The 22,337-nt window shown below is 44.0% G+C and overlaps 2 protein-coding genes across 2 annotated transcripts in view; both read right to left on the bottom strand.

The window, feature by feature from the left end:
* Window positions 1-10,883: 10,883 nt before the first annotated feature.
* Window positions 10,884-22,337, bottom strand: part of LOC143280235 (uncharacterized) — a 20,534-nt gene continuing 9,080 nt past the window's right edge. The window contains exons 2-7 of the mRNA XM_076584868.1: window positions 15,915-16,176; window positions 14,868-14,992; window positions 13,889-14,159; window positions 12,871-13,099; window positions 12,221-12,424; window positions 10,884-11,132 (exon numbers count right to left, since the gene is read on the bottom strand). Coding sequence (XP_076440983.1) covers window positions 10,884-11,132; window positions 12,221-12,424; window positions 12,871-13,099; window positions 13,889-14,159; window positions 14,868-14,992; window positions 15,915-16,176 — 1,340 coding nt within the window. The remainder of the gene's footprint in view (window positions 11,133-12,220; window positions 12,425-12,870; window positions 13,100-13,888; window positions 14,160-14,867; window positions 14,993-15,914; window positions 16,177-22,337) is intronic.
* LOC143280210 (uncharacterized) overlaps window positions 21,271-22,337 on the bottom strand; it is a 6,899-nt gene continuing 5,832 nt past the window's right edge. The window contains exon 4 of the mRNA XM_076584842.1: window positions 21,271-21,634. Within this exon, the coding sequence (XP_076440957.1) occupies window positions 21,365-21,634 (270 nt within the window). The 3' untranslated portion in view covers window positions 21,271-21,364. The remainder of the gene's footprint in view (window positions 21,635-22,337) is intronic.

Below are 22,337 nucleotides of genomic sequence, written 5' to 3'. Positions count from 1 at the left end.
GGGTCACAACTACTGCGGACATTTTGGTGCAAGGGCATTGCATCGTTCATGCTAGGCGTTTATTTTGTTATATTTTTCCCGGAGTTCGTCGATGGGTGTTGAACGCAGCTATTTAGAGAAAAGATGTGAAAGGTGGCTCCTATTCTGCTGGGTGTTAGGATATCATCTGCTCTCCTAAATTTGTTTCTGCTGTTCATCTTCCCACTAGTCAGATTTCCCCCTACACGTATCGTTGTTCCCGTTACGATTCTGTCAGTGTTCTGGCGACTGACACTTTTGACCAACTCGCTCCAAATCGCCATCAAGATGCAGATAAAAGATTTAAACATTGCCATTGCTGACTTCAAAGCACGAGGGACTCACATCACCATGTCTGTAGAAGAATGTTTCGTAACCAGTATGACTAACACGGCTGACTGTTGTGAGCATCTGCTTAATTACACCCGTCACACACTGGTCCGATTAATCAGCCGTGGCTGCTTTTGTTTTAGTGGAGCCGAAAACAAGCGTTTTAGTTTTCAAGGGAGACACAGAGAGAGGGAGAAGTATAATGGGTGGGCGAAAGGGAATAGAGATGGGAAGGGATGGAGAAATGAATGAGAGAGAGAGAGAAAAGGGGGCGGGGGGGTGGGGTGGGGGGGGGGGTGCGAACGAACAAAAATGATGATCCGTCGTGGGCAAAAATTTACGAGTAAAGAGAAAGGGCTTGGGATGTGGGTGGGGGCTGGAGGCTGAGCGCACGAAGAGAAAGAAAAAGAGCGGGGAAAGAGAGAAGGGGGGTTAGTGGAGGTGGGGAAGAAGCTAGGAAGCAGCGTTAGAGGTTATTGAGTTATGTTTGGCTGGTTTCCACTGTTCAGCTGTCATTGTCGCTGACTACGTTGTTTACACAGCCTGGGGAACAACAGCACAAACATTGGTAGATAGGGTATGTGTATATATACTTCATGGTAGATAGGGTATGTGTGTATATACTTCATGGTAGATAGGGTATGTGTGTATATACTTCATGGTAGATAGGGTATGTGTATATATACTTCATGGTAGATAGGGTATGTGTATACATACTTCATGGTAGATAGGGTATGTGTATATATACTTCATGGTAGATAATGTATGTGTATATATACTTCATGGTAGATAGGGTATGTGTATATATACTTCATGGTAGATAGGGTATGTGTATATATACTTCATGGTAGATAGGGTATGTGTATATATACTTCATGGTAGATAGGGTATGTGTATATATACTTCATGGTAGATAATGTATGCGTATATATACTTCACGGATACGTCTTTGGGTGTGTTGCCCAAATTTCCTGACCAACACAACAGTGTTTGTGTCTTCGAGCCTGGTTAACGCCGGGATGTTATCATGAAAGGAAGCGCAGGGTACAGCCTTGTCACGTAGGTCCCAAACCTAAATGGACACCAGTAGCAACATCGTTATCATCACCATCCCCTTCCTCCATCATCATGTTGGTAGATACGGTATGGGCGTAGGCAGTCACGCAGCAGGCAGACAGACAAAGAACGTTTCTGAATACGAATGAGGGACGTTGGTTTGCTTCCTGTTCTTTATTGTTACTCCGCTACCACCTGCATAGTGCCGTACTGGAACTGCTGGCTGCATATGGATGTTGCCTACATTGCTTTCACGAGACTTAAGCATGCACACAGACATACACGCAAACAGGCAGTTTGACCAATAACTGACATATAAACAAACGAAATAGATAACAGCCTCTGGATGTTTTTTTTTCACATATGGTCGATAAACGGTTGGTACCAATATTTAACTAATTTGTTTTTAGTCGGTGATATGGTTATGGATGGTTGTCACAGACAAAACACACGCGCGCTCACGCGTACACTCACGTATGCACACACAGAACACACAGACACATACAGAGATTTTTACGGATTGTTGATTTCGTTGTTCTGGTCTATTCTTTCTCTGTATGCCCTTCTTTAATAACCATCCTCACCTTCACTCCCACCTCCCACACACAGACACACACAGACACACACACACACACACACACACACACACACACACACACACACACACACACACACACACACACACACACACACACACTTTAATCGTTTTGAACATCACTACACTGTGACTTTCAAACAGACAACAGTGTTTACAATTTCTGTGCGCTGTATTTTGTATGTCTCATGTGTTTTCTAAACTGGAACCACTGGTATACAGATATTCACTATTTCCCTGTCTGCTGGTAATATCTGAGAGGATTGAAACTCGTGTCTCGGCCAGACACAAATACATGGTAATTTTTCAGAGGGCGATTATTAAACGTTTTGCCGACTTGTCTTCTTCGCTCACACGGGCAGTAAGCCTGACTCGGTTCCAAAACAGTTGGTTCAAATTCCTTAGATTGAATTCCTCAGTTGAAGTATGTTTTAAGTCTCCCTTGATCTCTTGTCTGGCTGTTCATTTGTCTGTCAGGTTCTGGTATATTCTCTGTCTGGCTTTTTGACTGTCTGTATATGTACTGTATTGTATTGTATTACATACCGTCACAGATGTTTCTGTGTGAAATTCAGACTTCTCTCCCCAAGGAGAGAGCGTCGCTATAGTGCAGCGCCACCCATTTTTGCCGCCTGCCAATTTATTTTCCTATCAAAATGGATTTTTCTACAAAATTTTGCCAGGGACAACCGTTTTATTGCCATGGGTTCTTTTACTTGGGCAAAGAGCATGAGACTCACGGAAACTCATTTCATCATCTCCCCCGAATGATTAGCGTCCAGACACCACTCCCTGACGAGTGAGGGATTGGAACCTACGCGCTCAGATTCTCTCGCGACCTAGGCGGACGCGTTACCGCCAGGCCCTCTTCATCTCTCTGATTTTCGTCCCTGCCCCACTGTTCCCTTTGACATGGGCAAATGGCCCGTTCAGTAAACTGTTCATCTTCTCTCTCTCTCTCTCTCTCTCTCTCTCTCTCTCTCTCGTGGTCTGTTTAGTGTAAGTCTGTATAATGGTGTGTAAAACATAAGGGCCTTATGTGTTTCACTCCGTCCCGTCTCCTTCCTCCCTTTCTATCCCCTAACGACCCGCCCCCCCCCCCCCCCCCCCCCCCCCCCGCCCCCCCATCTCTGCTCCCCTTCTGTCTCTCCCGCCTCCTTCTCTTTCTGTTGCCTGGCGTGCAGCTCTGCTCAGCGTTACTTTCTGCACCAGTTGGAGACGTGGTGATATATCAGAGCTCGTTAAACTCCTCACGTCGGTGTTGCCAGCGCTTGTTAAAATCTTCCAAATTCCTGGTGTTTTTGTGTGACCGAGAGAGGCGTTCGGAAACAATGCGAACGAACTCTGCTCAGCATCACATGAACACCAAAGAGACATCCATGCCGGGTTGTGATCATCTCTCTGATGTCATCTTTCTCTTGAGGGCAGCCTCCCATTCCTTACTCTTTCTCTCTCTCTCTCTAATGACTACCGAAGGGTCGTCTTTGACTCGCGTATCCAAGGTGAAAGGGCAGAGGTCATAGTCATCAATTCCAAGAGGTCATGGTCATCAGTTGGCGTAGTGAAGCTTGTGTTTTACATCCCGTTTTTACCAAACAGTGAATGCAGACCGGTCATTGTGACAGCATGATCGTCTGCTAAAATTCACCGTCATAGGTCAAAGATCAAGGTCACAGTACGATGTGATGTTGATGGGTAAAACCTTATGCACAAAGGAGACATAGGGTCTTGCACACAACGTTCACCGAACCGGGTTCGCTGATTGGCAATATTGAGGACGCAAGCCCTATGAAGAGTCAAGGTCAAGGTCAGGGGTGAATGTTCAAAGTCATAACTTGTTGAAATGGTGGAGGGAGGGTCGAGAGGGGATGCAGCAGAACACCAGAGCCTGGTTTTCTTTCATCAGTTTTTCGTCACACGTGCTACTCTGGTTTTAAGGTCAGAACACAGACGCTTTCACTGATCAAGGAAAGATGTTGAAGGCCAGGAGGTAAATGTGCTCTTTAGTGTCCTTTACTGTTTTGTTTGTTTTTTGTTTGTTTGCTTTTGTTTTTTGGTGTGTTTTTTTTTTTCAAATTCCATACTTCCTGTATTTGATTCATGGGTGTCTTGGAGGTCCTGACTGTTGTTTATTATATGTGTGTGTATGCATGTATGTATATATATATATATATATATATAATCTTGTGCGCATATAAGACAATACAATGCGACAATGTAATACAACACGACACGGTGCAACGGAAAACAATTCAATATGCTGTATTGTCAAAGCAGTTCAGTGCTGTGTAACACAGTTCAGTATTGTACGGTACATAGATATCACACAACGCAGCACAAGACAACAGCTTCTCGTCGACATTAAAAGCACCCCCCATCCGCCCCCACCCCCCCCCCCCCGCCCCTTCCCACCAAAAAAATAATAATAATAATTTTTTTTTTTTAATCCTCTGTCTCGCGAGCCTAGCAGCTGGAACAATTGGCCCGGACAAAAGCCATTTCATCGTGGAAACAAATGACTCCCTCGAGATCATCCTGTAACATATTATTCCATTAACGGCCTCCCTCCCTGCCTCCTTTCCGTCATTCCATTGTTCCACATTCTGAGCATCTCGTTATGGCTTCTGTGTCGCCCACACGTTCCTTTCAAGTAGACTGCATGCGCGCACGCGCGCGCATACACACGCACGCAAACTCGCGTGTGCGCGCGCATTTACACAGACACACACACACACACACACGCAGACAAACACACACACACAGGCAAACACACACACAGGCCCAAACACACACACACACACACACACACACACACAGGCCCAAACACACACACACACACACACACTTGCCCAAACACACGCGCGCGCGCGCAGCCCCCCCCCCCCCTTCCACACACACACATACACACACAGAGTCCCAAACACACACACACATACACACAAGCACACGTAAGCACGCGCTGGCAGTCCCACATGCCTACGCACGCACACGCGGTTTCTCTCTTTGTTTGAATTGACGATTCTGAAAGCCTAAAGGGCAAAAATCTGTTTTGTTGAATGATTCTCTCTGGCAGAAGGAACAGACTCTCCCTGGGTTGCCTGGGAGTCATGTCGCGCTGTATTTGGCTCTGCTATTCTCTCTTATGTTTGCTGTCTGTGGTTCTCGTACTGAAGGCATGGTAACTTTTGAAATATACATTTATCTGTGTACCCTTTGAAATCAAGAACATTGTTGTGTTTCCCCCTCAAGCATCCGCTCTTTCTGTGTATGTCCCTCTCCCACCCCCCGTCAGCCCCCTCCCTCTCGCTCTCTCTCCCTACACTCATTCCCATGCGCACGTGTGTATGTGTGAATTTCTCATACTGAATGGATGATACATATATATATATATATATATTGTGTGTGTGTGCGCGCGCGCACACACAATGCGATGGCCCCTGCTCATATCGAAATGAACGAAGACCACGTGCTGATTTCAACTTATGAATGTGTCTCTCTCTGCGCGCGCGCGCGCGTGTGTGTGTGTGTGTGCATGCGTACGCGTGTGTCTGCTGACAACAATACAATGATCCCCTGCTCTTATCAAAACACACGGGAATCACGTTCTGAGTTCATCGTTATCCTCACTGTGTGTGTGTGTACGCGCGCGCGCTCGCGTGTGTGTATGTAAGTGTACTGGCAACATTTCGGTGATCCCTAATCTTATGGAAATAAACGAGAATCAGTGCTGATTTCATCGTCTGAAGCTTTCGGAATCTGTGTGTGTGTGAGAGAGAGAGAGAGAGAGAGAGCAAGAGAGAGCGAGCAAGAGAGAGCAAGAGAGAGCGAGAATGAATGAATGATTTCATTTTCTGAGGGTAATAGATTAAGCATACATGCTTTTTCCACCCAGTCCTCCAAAACAAACAAGATAGATGAAAATAATGGAGATAAATAAATAAATAAATAATAAAAGAAGAGAGAGAAGGATGTGGGTGACAGGTCTCTGTATCGATCGGGTGAGCTGTGTGGAAAAGACCTATTTACAAGCAGAGTGGTGGTGTTTCGTGTCCCTGTAGACATTCCATTATCATTCCCTGGCAAATTGGCACAGAAACGGTATTTGCTCGAACTTGCTCTATATTTAAATCATGTATTGATTCAGCTAATGCAGGCAGGAGATAAACAGTATGTGAATTCTTGTTCTTCGGTGTTGAGGATTTTTGTTTTTTTTAATGTTAGATCTCATTTTATAGTTTACAGTGGTAATGTTTGAACTACCACCAGCTAGTTAAGAGAACCGTTGATCTATTAGTTGCCTTGATCGAATATGGGATTTCATTCTCTCTCTCTCTCTCTCTCTCTCTCTCTCTCTCTCTCTCTTTGTCTTGTGTCTTTGTCTCTCTTTTTGTTGAAAAGTTCGTCTTTGCATTACAATTTCCAACGATATACATCATACAGCTTACTTAATTATTGCAAAATAAAATCTACCAGAGATGTAGTATTATATTTAGTAAAACCTTTCCACATTCCCATTTTAGTAGGCTGTGTACAAAGACACAAATACCTTTTTACACTCACAAAGATGGAATGATCGCAAAGAGTCGCACACAAAATGCACACATCAGTTATGGAATGTTTATAAATCATTTCCGCGTTAACTTGCGTTCGTGTATATCGATCGTTAAGGATCGATTAGAGAGAGAGAGAGAGAGAGAGCGCAGGAGAACAACCAGTCAACCAAAAACACATACACCCACATGATCATAAAACATGCTTTTGTCTCGATGGCACGACTTCTGTTCGTGCCTTCCTGTTTGACAACGCAGTTTGAGGCACTTCCACAGAAAACGTCACATCCAGGGTGTTTTAGAACACAGAAAAACGTCATGCAATCGACGATGACGTAACGCGTCGCTGATTTATTTTAGTTTCCACCATTTGTATTGTGCAGTTGCCAGTCAAGCTCAGATAATGTGAAGGCGTGCACATCTTGTTGTGGTTGACCCATGTCATGTATAGGGGTGTGTGTGCGTGTTTTTCTTGTGTTTCTTTTTAAAGACATCCCAGAATGGTGTTTTCTGTTTGAAACTCCATTGGCAAATATTTATTTTGTTTACCCACAGTGGGGGTTAAAGAAAATTGTATTTTTCGAAACGTTGCATAATGTGTGATTGCGTGATCTCTTGTCTGTCCATCTGCCTCTGTCATTTTATGCTCTGGCTTGCTTCTGCGTTTTGTTTATTTGAGTTATAGAAAACCAAACCATATAAGCAAGTCAGATCCGTAGCGATAGCGACCAGGGTATAGCACTCTGTGTCTATTTCTCTCTCTCTCTCTCTCTCTCTCTCTCATTATATGATCCCAGAATGAATATGCTTACTTTTTTGTGCTTTGTAATAACGTACAAGATTCAAGAGCAAAGTAGTCAGTCAGTCGTGTTATGACCGTTCAATGTTCGGATGAACACAGGGCTTAATCATTATTTGTGCCCCGGGAAGAATGGATTTGAGAGAGAGGTTGGGGTGGTAGACGGGAGGGATCAGAGTTCTGTCTCTTTAATTTGACATGAAATAAAGAGGAATCAGGAAAGAGCGTTCGCCATAGGATCTTACATTGACACAAGGAATTTTCAGAAGGGTTACAATCTGAAAAAGAGCGGGGAGTTCTTGAGGGAGTGTAAGCACTGATAAGGTCAGAAAGATATGTTGTTGTTTTTTTATATAACCTTAAAGCCTGATTAGTCTTATATGTTTTCGAAACATGCTATGGATTTGTTGATAGGTATATATATATATATATTTAAAACAAGAAATTCAATTTTGCTGATTTTGTGGTATTGGTATGGAGATGGATGTGTCTTTGGCCAAGCATGTTCTTACCGTTTTCAAGGATTTGAAGGGTTTTTAGATCTGTCCCCAAGTAGGCCATTATTTATGGACGGACATCTTTGCCCTGCGATCGAATAGTTCGGGAAAGGCTCCTTGTCGGAACCTTCCATTCCGTTGAAAGAGAAACCTGGGTAGGAACCGGGTGGCTGTCAACAGAGAGCCTTTTTCTGTCAAACATTAAGTTTCGATTTACTGGACATGTATCGACTTGGCACAATTCTACAGGACTGCCCTCATAATTCTACAGGACTGCCCTTTACTTTCCTTCAAAAAAGGTGAGGGTGGCGAATGGTGAAGGTGTGTTTGAAAGAGAGTGGCGGGGAGTGAGGGTGGGTTGGGGGGAACGAGGGGGTAGGGGGGGGTGAGGCAGGGGGGGGTGCTAAACAGGACCTGCTACAGTGGTTCTTGCTGAGAAAATTCCGTCTCAGAGTTAAATGGCACCAGTCCAGTATCACTTCCAGTCTGACAGATGTGACGGGTTTCTGCCCATTGATCAAGAGGAGGCAAGCTGACGCAAGGACTAGAGACCTCCGTGGCAGTTAGGTTTTGGTGCAGAATGACAACACTGCGCGTCTTTATTCGTTCATATGGAAATTAATTGTACATCCACAAGCTCGAAGTTACCAAGCGCATTAACACTGCGCGTAATTTTCTATTTATTTTTTATTTTTGTAATCGAAACCTGATTCGAATTCACCCAGTACAATCATCTTGAATCATATTTTCAACATATTGTCTTTTTTCATTTGGACGAAAGAAACGTTTTGCTTCGTATGTTCAAATCAGTTCACCAAATTAAACCATCGTGAACTTGCTACTGAAACACATAACCATATTGGTATTAATATTGGTCTCAATTCGAAATGACAACTCCGCGAAGATCTTTTTCGGTGATACTTCATCAGGAAAGTAAAATTTTCCATTATGCTACGTTCACACTAGCCTGTAATGCTACGTTCACACTAGGCTGTAACCACGATCTAACCAAATGGTTACATCGCTCTCTAACTCACTGGAACCACGAATTTTTGGTTGCAGTGGGTTCCCATCGGTTAGACGATTTTTCGGGAAGACCCGATTTTTGGTTAGATAGGTGGTTAGATGGCCCCCCAAAATATGACTCGGGAGATAAAAAATTTTCGAGGTTACATCGTCCGATCAAGTTATAAACGGTTACAAAGGCATTCACACTAGTCCCCGTCGGTTCCAGTGAGTTTGAGCAGAAAATAGAGGCAGAGCCGAGTTTGAAAAAAAACTCCGACGTCAGAACAAAATAGCATGCTTTTACGCACGCTGCGTGCGGTATGCAAATTGTCTGGCCCGACACATCTAACCGACTGCAAGTGATTGCAACCTTCTTTGCATGGTTGGGGTCAGTTATAGTGAGTTACATCGACGCGTGTTGTAACTTGATCAGTTACAGTGTGAATGTATTTAAGCTGGCTGACTGTAATTTTTTTCGTTCTTCTTGCTGCGTCTACACGAATCCACGATTCCTGATGACAGGTCAAGATGGAATGAAGAGACCCCCCTGAAACAAGGGGGTTTTATACTTTCAAAGAGAGTTACAAGACCCAAGTTCCAACAGGTTGCAGCAGGTCACAGCAGGCTGGTGGAGATGCACAACCTCAAGACCCCCCACCTCATGGAAACCCACGGGAACCACAGAAAACAAAAGTATACCCCAATCTGTACATGACGCGTCAGCCACAGCACCCCTGTAACTTGGCTTGTAACTTGTTCAAGTTAGAACGAAGTTACAACGGTAGTTAGATGCCACCAGTCTAACTTCAGCGCAAAACGAAACCCAGCCAGCGAGTGAGAACTGCTCCTCTCAGTCAAAAAACGCGCGGGAAAAGGGGCGGAGCCTAATAGTTAGAGAGTGGTTAGACGCTTTCCGTTCACACATGCTGTATGAAAAATCTAGAGTTTGTCTCATGGTAGTTACATCCCTCAATGTAACCATTTGGTTAGATCGTGGTTACAGCCTAGTGTGAACGTACCCTTAGATTTGATAATTGGCTTTACTCAGGCAAATTCGATTTCGATTTTTCAAATTCTTCATTGAAATAATTTTGATAATTTCGAACTTTCTTCGGGTATCATCTTTTGAGTGTATAGGGTTTTTTTTTTTTTCTTTGTTTGTTGTTGTTGTTGTTGTTTTGGGGGGTTGTTTTGTGTGTGTGTGTGTGTGTGTATTTTGTTTTGGTTTGGTTTTTGTTGTTGTTGTTGTTTTCAAAGTGAAGAACGTGACAAGATTTTGGCCAGAAACTGTGTCAGCACTGGAAATGTCAATGTGCTGAGGCTGTGAACCATGCTGACTGAACTGCCTTTGGTGGAACAATGCCTGCATGCCCCTGAAAGTGAAATACTTGATGTAAATGCTTTAAGAAGATATGATATAGGCTTATTGATATAAATCAACAGTGGCTAGATCCCATGGCTCGTCACCACCTGCAAATGGCATCGACAGTTCTTCAACGGTTCCTGGCGTTCGCCAAGAGCAGAGCAACAGAGTGGAAAAAGTTCAGTTCAAGACGTCATCAACGAAACAGCTTCGCGCTCCATTCTCCACTCGTTCGTTTACATCTTTTTGTCACCACGTTAAACATGCGGCCAACTCCTTGGTCAGAACGCGTTATATTAAGTTTGTTCTGTGTTGTATCTTACCTACCTGTTCTCGTTCACCAAGACAAGTTTTGTGTTGTATCTTACCTACCTGTTCTCATTCACTAGTAAAAGTTTTGTGTTGTATCTTACCTACCTGTTCTCGTTCACCAAGACAAGTTTTGTGTTGTATCTTACCTACCTGTTCTCGTTCACCAAGACAAGTTCTGTGTTGTATCTTACCTACCTGTTCTCGTTCACCAAGACAAGTTCTGTGTTGTATCTTACCTACCTGTTCTCGTTCACCAAGACAAGTTCTGTGTTGTATCTTACCCACCTGTTCTTGTTCACCAAGACAAGTTCAGTGCCCCACTGCTTCTTTCTTCAAAGCTGGATGGGGAAAATGTTCACACTGTTCTGTGCAACAGCCAGTAGCGAATGCCGAGAACTGCGCTGATGTAGAAGGCGCCAACATAGTGTGCCACCACCTTGCATGCTTCGTTAGCTCGTTTGATAGCAACCAAAGTGCAAAGCAACACAAATGCAGTACAGTAGCTGCCAGTGCACTTTGTGATATCGTAGACGAGCATGCAGAGGTCAGTAGTGACATCAGACGTGAGACTGTGTGTTGACGTCAAACACGAGACTGTGTAATCCTGTTTTGTCACATCCATATGCAAATGAACGTGATTAAATGAAGTTCATGATGGTCAGTGGAGATGATGATAAAAATACTGATACATTTGTTCTGGGCCGACGTTACATGGCTGTGTTCTACTCTTCGTTTCATGTCCTGACCTTTAATGGAAATTTACATTTAGATTGCTATGTTGACTGATAATCCAGTTCTGTAGCGTCCACGTTGTTTTGGTCATCTCAGACAGAATCTGTAAAACAGCAGATTGGTACTGACATGATCTTTGGTTAAAAGTTCGAGCTGGTTTATTCAAGATGGTGACCATTTGCTCCTTTTTTTCTGAGCTCCACATCCCAACATGGCTTGAAAGTAAATATATTCTTCTTCATAATCGTTCATCGTCCATTGTCACGAAGTGTTCAAATATCTAAAGGACAGATACTTAAGTGTATTAGATATAATCCACGTTGACGTATCATCCACATTACTTTTAGAGCCTATTGCTCCTCTAATCTCCTGCGTTAAACCTAGAGCTGCTGTATCTTTATGGTTGTGTAGGTACTGAAAGTTCAACATTTAGAGTTTGGTACAATGCTGATTTTGAGTCGTGTTCAACAGAAGGATGATGCTCAGTCAGCGTCACACTTTATCCCATGTTGATACTGTGACTCGGAGAAGGGAGGCAAACGTACTGGCACAGAGCACAGAGGAGAAGGGAGGGAGAGGGATGGTGACCGATGGAGTGTGGAAATGAGACAACGCCTGCTTTATTCCTCATGATAGCACCGTGAGCAGTGGGACGTTTTGTTGTATCCAGTATTCAGGAAGAAGATAAGAGACAGAGAGGAGGAGAAATAGGGGCGGGGGAGAAGGGGCGGTGAGGGAGAGAGGAGAGAGCAGAAACAGACATGTCACGTAGTTTTAAAGGAAAGTGAGGTAAAAAAAAAAATTCAGAAGGCAAAAGTAAACATTGAAAAAAATCAGTTTAATGAGGGTTTTGAGAAATCGACTCACAAACGATAGTTAACGGTCCTGATGAGTAACAGAAGTCATTCAGTTTCCCCTGCTGCTCAGAGAGGAAAGACGTAGAGTGTCCGACGTCCTTACTTTCCCCCTGTTCATTGGAGAGCGACGGCAGCAGCACAGCCTGCGGAGGGTGGCTCTGTACCTGGAGCCCAGGGACCAGTAGAAGATGAAGTTGACACTGGAGTTGATGGCACACAGTGCGTGCATGACTGAGATGATGGCGAAGAACAGGTCAGCCTGCCGTCCCACGGGCTGTACCTCTGGCCTGCTCAGCACCATCAAGGGCTGAGGACACAACAACTCAATTAGTACTGAGTAATGTCAGTGATAGCACGAAATATTGCAAATACTAATACTGATTGTACTACTATTTCTGGTGCTGTTGTTGCTGCTATTTCTACCACTTTTGTTGCCGCTCATGTTGCTGTTGTTACTGCTGGTGCTACAGCTGCTGAATCAGTTGCTGCTGCTGGATGTTTTTGTGCTATATGGAAATTGGAAGAAATATTCATCAAGCCATTGTCCATTTTCTATTGCCTCTCTCTTATCCCTTCCTCTCTCTCTCTCTTGCTTTCCAACCAAGGTTCGTTTCTCTCTCTCTCTCTCTCTCTCTCTCTCTCTCTCTGACCAGGTTTCTAATTCTTTTTGTTTGTCTGTCTGACTCTCTCTCTCTCTCTCTCTCTCTCTCTCACATAAGATTTGAGTCTTGTAATCTTGTATTTTTTAGTTACCATCAAAGCCTCTGGTGTGATGCAGACAACATAGACACAGGAAATGGCCACCAACATCTTGGTGAGGGCCACCTCCCTGCTGTCTGTGACGCTCTGTTGGGCCGTTTCCTTGCGCCAGGCCACAGTGAGGTGAAGCTGTGTGGCGGTGATGGCCGTGCTGGTGGCGACGACAAGCAGGGAGATGATGGGAACGGCGACAGAGAAGTAGTAAACGGTGTCCGTGACGGCTCTGAAAGGACGACCAAACACATTAAAAAAAAACGTGATTTCAGGGAACGATAGGCGTAGTTAGCATGGGAACATAACCTTGTAATATTTTTCTTTGAAAGTTTGCTTTAACTGGATTTGACCGAAGAGATTTTATGTTTGGCAAAGGATTAGATATCGGACTCGGTGACAAGGCTGCTCTGCACTGTCTTCCATACCATATCTCGACATCAGTCAGACCAGACACCTGCAGTATTGCTGAAGAAATTTGGGCAACACTGACAGACGCACCCATGAAGGCGTGCACGGATTAAACAATTAATCACCGGTTGTTGCCACAGCTGGAATAATTAAGGCAAGGATTCCTTTAATGTTTTGACTTCCAAGAATTAATCCCATTGGATTTTGATTAAATGGGACCAATCTGATCGGATCTAAATTTGATGTGATTCATTTATGAAAAGCCGATCACTTCATCTCTGTGTATCAGTGTAACAGGCAATATACGTACTTAATTCTTCGCTTCAATGGAACATTTGGCCTGCTTATGACTTTTGCCCATGAGCAATGTCTCGGCTACATTATGGTGATGGCTCACTAGCTTTGCTTGCATCTGCCATCATGCCCAATTTAGTTATCTACCGCTTGTGGATGCTGAGAAAATACCAATGTAAACGTTTACCCGACGTGCGAATGAACAGTTCAAGAGTGACTGCGTGATAGAATGAATGCATGACTAAGTCCAAAACTATCTTCGCTGAAAGAAAGAAGGAAAGAAAGAAAGAACAACAACAGCAAAACATCCACTGACCTGTATTGGAGATGAAACAAGCTGAAACCGAGCACATACACAGTACTGTGCTTGCTGTTGGAGAGGTGTGTGCGAGCAATCACAGAATGCCGCAGGTTGTACAGTCCGTACAGCCCCAACCCGAAGACGAACACACACACGATCAGCACGGCCATCGTCCGGACACGAATCAGCAACTTGGCATGGAGCGGCGCCAGAACGCATGCGCAGCGTTCAAGGGAGATGATCACAGTCAGGGTAGCGGAGATGTTCATGAAACCCCAGTAGATACCTGTGCAAAGTACAACTACACCTGGCCAGTATTCTCAAAACAGTCGGGTCTGGTCTGTGAAATTTGTGCTTACCCCATGCGTTACACAAGAATTTTTCTCCCCACGAGAAACTCATAATGCAGTAAAGTTATTCGAAGAAAATTCCACGTGCGAGGATTTTACTCCTTTTGAAATCCCCCACACAGTCTCTCTCACCCTCTCTCTCTCTCTCTTCTCTTGCTTTTAGTGTGTGTGTGTGTGGTGGTGGTGGTGCCTTATTTCTCCCTCTCTCACTTCTCTTCCTTCCTCTCTTTCTCTCTCCCTCCCTCCTTCCTCCTCTCTCTATGTTTATGAACTCACCCACTCCGGTCATAAATAGGACAGTACACAGATACACGTGTATGAAATAGTCTCAACAAATTCAAATCGCCACACCTCCCCCCTTTTATTATTATTTTATGTTATCTTTTTGGCTGTGTAATAACTTGTCTGTGGGCAATCGCCTTGGAACTGGTTGAACAAAGACAGTGCAGCAAAGGCCCAGTGACAAGGACGAGTGCTTTCCTTTGGTACGTTTTGAACGGACACTGGAAGACAGGAGAGGTTTAACTGTCTCCGTCCATTCCATGCCTTGTCGAGTAAAACATTTAACAGTTTGTTTTCACCTCACACACACACACACACACACACACACACACACACACACACACACACACACACAAACTTACCAGCGACAGTGTTTATGGATCTAAGTTTCCAGTAGCCTCCCTTTAGAGGATCCACCAGAGACACTAGACTGTGACACTTCCCCGCCATCATGAACAACAGGTAGCCAAGGTCTGCTAGGGACAGACTGACACGCCAACACACACACACACACACACACGCACGCACACACACACACACACACACACACACACACACACAGAGGCAAAAAAATCACTCAGAAAAAGAAACTGGAGGAGCGGAGAAAGTGGGCAGGCAGAGACAGCAATGCTGAACCAGCAAAAAAACCCAAAACAAACACGCAATATGATACTCTTTTTTTTTTAATAGAACAATAAGAAAAGCCAAAGTTTTATTCATTCTGAAGCTGTTTTGATTAAAATTTTTCTTTTTTTAATTATTTTTTATTAAGATAAAAAATGTGACTAACTTTCGATCTATACTCCTGGATCTGTACGCTCATCTGCTGATTCTTTAGAGCTCGAAGAAACAAGAAAAGGTCAGCGCTCTTTCTCCTATGCTGGCCCAGTGGTGTGGAACATACTGCCACTCTCAGCTCTTCACGTGGATTCCACACTTCTGTTTAAAAGTCTCTCAAAACACGCCTCTTTCGTATTAACTATTACTAGTCGTGTGTATGTGTGTGCTGGTGTGTTTGTACGTTTGTGCGCACGCGTGGAGGACCTGATGTGTGCATGCTTTTTGTTACGAAATGTAAAGCGTTTTGGAGAAACGCGCTGAATAAATGCCCGTTGTTGTTGTTATTATTATTGTTATTGTAAATGCCCATTATCAATAATATTACTACTACTACTACTGCTGTTGCTGCTGCTGCTACTACTACAACTGCTACTACTACTACCACCACCACCACTACTAATACTACTACTATGTTGTAAACGCTGCCAGCTCCCTGCTTGTAAAGTGTCGCAATGCATTATTGTTATGAATACATGTCTACCATAATGCTGAGCGGTAGATAAAAATATATATATATATATATATATAAAACCGACACAGCCGTTCCCCAAAAACGAATTGTGCACTACCTGAACAAGCACAGGTTGACTCGGTCATCCAGGCCCTGCCGTCTGAAGACGGCCATGTTGATGACGTTCGTGACAGTGCCAGTGATGACGAGCACGGGCAGAACACCAATATGGATGACCTTTTCCACAGCCTGCAAGGCGCCTGAAGTGACGAACCCGGCAAGTTCTCCACTTGAAGCACTGAGGTCCTGTGGAGTGATTACATCACTCGAATTGACAGCACTTGCATTGTGGCTTACGGTTGTGGCCATAGCAGCGAAATCTATGAGGCATAAGAAATAAGTAATGTTTAGAGGCTGTATTATACACAGAGACAATTCACGGAAACTAGAATAATCACTGTCAACTCAAGAGGCTGTCGATGGCTGTGACATAAATCTTTCAGTGTTTCTTGAATTTTGTGTACAGAACACTGCTTTGTAAATCAATGGTGAAGACATGGTAAGTTTGAAATTTTGGTAGAGCTGTATTATGATCGTAAAACAGTGAAATGCCGATCGACGTTAGCTGCTTCAGTTGGATGGACTTGTTCGGTTTCCAACACATAACTTTCGGTTCCACACTCGTTGCATGTACATATCGGCCCATTCCGGTCGAAGCGACCAGCTCAACGTGTGTATTGTACAGATAACAGGTTGTAAGATGGTCAAATATAGCTCTTCTGTTTTGAAGGCTTTCTCCGATTGGTTGCACCAGGAAAAGTTCAACTTCTTTTCACCGTTTCAAATAGGGGTGCTTGAGGGGTAAATGCGAACGGGCAAGTCTAATTGCGAACAATGGGTTTGGGTACATGTGAACAGAACCAGGTATTGAAGTTATTAGTCTTAAAATATTATTGGAACATCACACCCGACTGTTTTTTGTCACACACACACACACACACACACTCTCTCTCTCTCTCTCTCTCTCTCTCTCTCTCTCTCTCACACACACACACACACACACACACACACAGATTTAAACACACACCACACACAAACTGACCCTTCTGAGAGCGCTCGGTAACTGTTGAATCGTTCACAAATAGACTCACGTCAGAACACCCGAGAGTCTAGTGGCAAACGACACTTTTGGAGATCCTGCCAAAACTATCGTTCTCATCTGTCATCAACATGCTTTCTTAAGTTCTCCCACCTATGGTAATGTACAATTCATTCAACATGCCCAATCAATTCAGCTATTTTAAACTGTGTCAAATTTCAAGTCCTACTACATGCTTCCCTTGATTTTAAGATTTTGAGAGCACGTTTGTGAACTTGGTCGCCAGTGGTACGCGAAGAAAGAGCGCGGAAACACCCGGAAATAGATCATGTTTGACTGGTTCTTGAAAATGGACATTCATTAGGAATCAGAACTAAGTCGAAGCAGACGTTAAATTATGAAATGTATGTGGTGAGAACGCTTCGAAGTGGGGCGGTACACGAACCGTTCACAATCACACGCTATTCGCAGTGAGGCATACCTACACTACTGAACGCTTTGCAGAAGAGAATAGACAGGATGAGTCAATGATTTAAACTTTCCCCCTCAGAAAGCCAAAGTTTACCACTAAAATCCCGAATCCAGCAGTTGTATCGGATGAAAAAAAAAAAAGGGGGGGGGGGGGGGGGGGGGTGTTGATTCACGAAGACTCAAGGGTCCTGTTTCACGGGGCAAGATATTCTATCACCCGACTGCAGCTGCATGCACCTGTTTCAGGAAACGGACGTATCATCATCTAACTTGGTTTTATAAGTCAGCGTTAATTAAGAGATTCAAGTGTGCGAAAATAGCAATAAATCCTTGTTAGTAATTCTCACCAGCTGTCATTTTCATTTCACAGTCGTTGCAGTCAGCGTAAGAACGAGGTACTGTGAAAGGAAAATGACCATTAAAAAGTAAATATTAATAAAAGAAGCTCAAGACAACGCTCAGTTATAGGATAGAAACATGACAATATTCAGATAAAAGGGACATAGTCAGAAGCAGAATTTTTACATTTTCTCAGTGGACTCAGAACCTCTCGAGGGTGTTCACAGGGAAGATAATATACTGCAGAATCAAAACCATTTTTTTAGAACCATGATTCTCTTTCAAGATAAGGAAACTGGCAATGTCACAATGACAGTTCGAGTGGGGAAAAGACATGTTTCTGTTAGTTAATAAGCTGTCGCTTCTGGTACTCAGTGGACAGAAAGGGAAGAGGGGGATCGAAGATGGTTTAATTAGATGGGTGGGGGTGGGGTGTAGAATGTGTGTGTGTGTGTGTGTGTGTGTGTGTGTGTGTGTGTGTGTGTGTGAAAGACGGAGGAATATGATCGAAGAACTTTCAAGTACAGCGAAAGGTAGAATTTGTTATCGCGTGTTTGTGTGTGTGTGTGTGTGTGTGCTTATGTGCGTGCGCACATGTGTCTAATTGCATATATTTGTGATCGTGTGTTATAAGATATTATTGTGTGTCTATGTATGCGCGAGCTTTTATCTTTAAACTATTTGGCGCATTTCTGCACACGCTCACGCATGACGCACGCACGAGCAAGCACGCACACATGTACTAACACACACTGATACACTCGCTCGCGTGCTCAATCACACACACACACACACACACACACACACACACTGTCTCACACACACACACGCACACACACACACACTCTCTCTCACACACACACACACACACACACACACACGCAGACACCACGCACATACACCCATTTACTCATTCACCCAAAAACCCTACATACACACGCACACGCGCGCGGCTTACACACATTTACACACACTCACAGACACACGTGCGCGCATCAACACATTACCACACACTTACAGATGCATATGTGTGCACATATTCGTACAGGCACACAAGCGCGTGCATACCCAATGATAGGCTACAAACATGCTACCATGACTTGTCTGTCTGTCTCTCTGTCTTCTCTTTCTTCCTCTTTCCTTGATCTTCATCAGCGGGCACAGGTGTGTGTGCACGCTTTAATAGAACATATTATTTTGTTTGTTACGTTCTCGCTGTAATCAATAAGATGATGCCTAAATGCTCATGCATTCAGAACGCACGCGCGCGCACACGTGCACGCACACACACACGCGCACACACACGCACGCACGCACACACACACACACACACACACACACACACACACACACCTTGCTATCTTGCTTTGTGTGCGGGTGTATGTGTAGCTGTGTGCCAGTATATATTTTTAAAAAGTTTTTTTTTTCCATCAAAGTTGCAGATGTGTCGTACAGCACCGTTCTCTGGGCTAGCACAACGTGTGTGTGTGTGTGTGTGTGTGTGTGTGTGTGTGTGTGTGTGTGTGTTTCCGTGGCAAACTTCACCAAATTCATTTTTTTCTGAAAAAAAGTATATATATATATATGTGTGTGTGTGTGTGTGTGTGCGTGTGTGTTTCCGTGGCAAACTTCAACAAATTCATTTTGTTCTGAAAAAAAGGTATATATATATATGTGTGTGTGTGTGTGTGTGTCCTTGGTAAACTTCAACAAGTTCATTTTCTGGCATCCAATTTTGGCTTTGACATCTAGTTTTTCCACACGTTCTAATAATTAAGACAGTGCACATCGGGGAAGGGCACGAAACTTACAAATTCCAAGCCAAAAATGTTTTACTGTCGTATTTTTATCACTTATTCACAAAATCTAGACCTCCTTCATTATGCTCTGTTCTTTTAATTCCAAACAAGGCATCTAATTTAAGGCATCTGTCTGAGAATGTGTCCGCCAATCGATGATTTTTCAGACTTTCATTTTCATCAAGTGGAAAGAGCCGTTGTTTTTCCAATCGTCCAGGTCAACCAATAGCCAGACCAGGTAGGTCTGAGCCCTCTTCGTGTCACCTTCACCTTCACCTATCCCATGACCCAGTGGAGGGTCGTCGGGGCACCGCAGCTGATTCCCAGACCAGTTCTCTCCAACGGTTCCTGTCTCGTAGCTCTCTGGGAATCTGGGAAATTCGGGTCTGTCCATTCTTTGATGTTGTCCTGCCACATTTTCTGTTACTGCCTGGTACGGTGCCCTGCACGAGGTTTTTGCAAGCCCGTCGGATCTTATGACGTGTCCGTACCATTTGAGCTTCCTCATCATGATGATGGTTACGTCATCGTGGGGTCCAGTGGCTGGTGGACCTCAGTGTTGGTGACGTGCTCAGATGCATTAGATGCCTCGTAGCTTTCGGAAGCATCTTATTTCCATGGTTAGGATCTTCTTCTGGAGGTCTACGTTTACTGAAGACCGAAATGTGACCCTCCACGGGCAGACTTTGTTCGTTAGCTATGGTTCACAGTCGGACAAGGTGAAAGTCAACTCTTGTCTCCGCACGCTGGAGAGCCTGGTGTGCTGGGCAGCAGCAGAGCATGACGACCAGGGTCTGTGGACGTCTGAGCATCCAGCAACCGTGTCCCAGCCATGGGTCAAATGACCCCTCTGCTTTGTGGTGCTTCGCCAGAGGGGAAGGGCGTGAGGGTAAACCAGGAGTGGGGTGCTGGTGGGGCATGGACTTCTGTGCTGTGGTCACGGTGACCCGGAGACGTCTGTGCTGTACTTTTGTTCTGAGCTGGTTGTGACCTCAGGACACGAGATATTATAGTTATTTAGGTCGTGACCTGTCCTGCTTTAGTCCCCTGTATTTATTATTATCATGTTTTGGAAAACCAAAGTTATTTGGAATAATATTAATGGAGGGCAGTATTTCCCTGAAATAAATCGTAATTGATGTATGGATATTAGTTATTCAAGAAAAGGCCTACTATGTTTTGAGGCACTGGGGTGTACTGATGCTGATCTAAACTATGAATTCAGTGTAAAAGGTTTTTGAGTACTGGATGGTATTGTACACAATTATGTAAAAGCGTGATGCTGAATCACCCTGGATAATAGTGATTGTTGGACTGCTTGGTGCAGTGAACTGATATTAGCTTCGTTAAGTGAAGGTGTGTGAGAAGTCACCTGAATAACTTCCCAGAGTGGAAATGACCAAGTAATTTGCTTTGTTTCTTTTCTTTTCTTTCTGATCACCCACCCTATCCCTGGTGGGGAGATATTTGATAAAACAAGAATTGAAAAGTTGTTAGTTTAAAAAGAGGGAATTTCAAAGTTTACGATTGATGACTGAGCTAGTGAAAATGTGTGTGTGTGTGTGTGTGTGTGTGTGTGTACATACACAATGCTGAAACAATGTCACAGAGATTGGGCAGATACGGGCACACCGAGAGAGGGAGGGGGGGGGAGGGAAAAGAGGGCATAGTTCTGACTTATGAGAGAAAATTGGATGAACTAACAATTCAGGTGAGAGAGCGAGCGAGAGAAAGAGGGGAGAGAGAGAGGGGGGGAGTATTTTTTATTATCATTATTCAGGAGAGACACTCAAAAGACAAAGTCTCAGAGCTTGTGGTGACTTCCGATTTTGAATATTTAAAAGGAATAAAATGTCGGCTTTAACTAGCGGTGTGTGCAATGGGTTCAGAAGCAGCAGTTAACTGGTGTGGAGTCACAGAAGTGGTTCCATTCCTCCTCCTCTCTGAAGGCCGACACAGGCACAGAGTGTGCAGGGTGGCGCGGAACCGGGAGCCCAGACACCAGTAGAAGAGAAAGTTGACTGTGGAGTTCACCACAGACAACAGGTGCACGAACGTGTTGATCATGTAGAACAGGTTGGAGTACCGTCCCTCGGGCTGTATCTCTGGCATGCACAGTTCCACCAAGGGCTGAGGACAGAGGAACAAATAGTTAGATATTAAAATAATGACAAGAAAGCTGTTCGAATATTGTTACTAACGGTCTGTTAAAAATTGATGAATTTTTAGTTTTCGTTTGAATACGTCATATTATATTTTTTCTACAAAGTTTTACTGTGTCAGGATTGGTATGCTTGAGTCCTTTTTATGTTGAAGTGTTTTTAGATTGGGTGCAGAAGACAATCTACGGCATATCGCTGTCTGGCAGACCTTAAGCCACAGGTGAGAAACAGAGGCTGGGTGGACCAGCTTTGTCAAGTTTGAGGACTGATTTAGTTATGAGGTGTGAGACTTCTCAGGTTCTTCATGGCGATGTTGGCTGGCACTGCATTGCACTAAGTTCACATTTGACGGATGGGGTAATGTCATATTATCAACATTGCATCTGAACTTAAATTGGGGACTCTGCTGTGTAAGACAAATATTTGAATGATCTACCATTGTGCGTGAAGGAGTTCCTGTGTCCATAGCTGTCGACATTAATAGCTATCGGCATCAACTGTGTTGATAAACATTGAACTCCAGTTAGCGTTAACACGAACACATTTCGAACATTTTGTAACAATCATGTTTGTGCGCCATCAGTTTCGACAATTTCGGATCCTCCACACTGATGGCGCTCACAAATGGTTGTAATGCTATTCCTAGCTTTGCTACGGTACTGACATTCAGA

This window comes from Babylonia areolata, chromosome 3, assembly GCF_041734735.1.
Source record: "Babylonia areolata isolate BAREFJ2019XMU chromosome 3, ASM4173473v1, whole genome shotgun sequence".
NCBI classification, from domain to species: domain Eukaryota; kingdom Metazoa; phylum Mollusca; class Gastropoda; order Neogastropoda; family Buccinidae; genus Babylonia; species Babylonia areolata.
The sequence above is the reverse complement of the archived record's forward strand: the minus strand, read 5'-3'. Positions and strand labels throughout refer to the sequence as shown.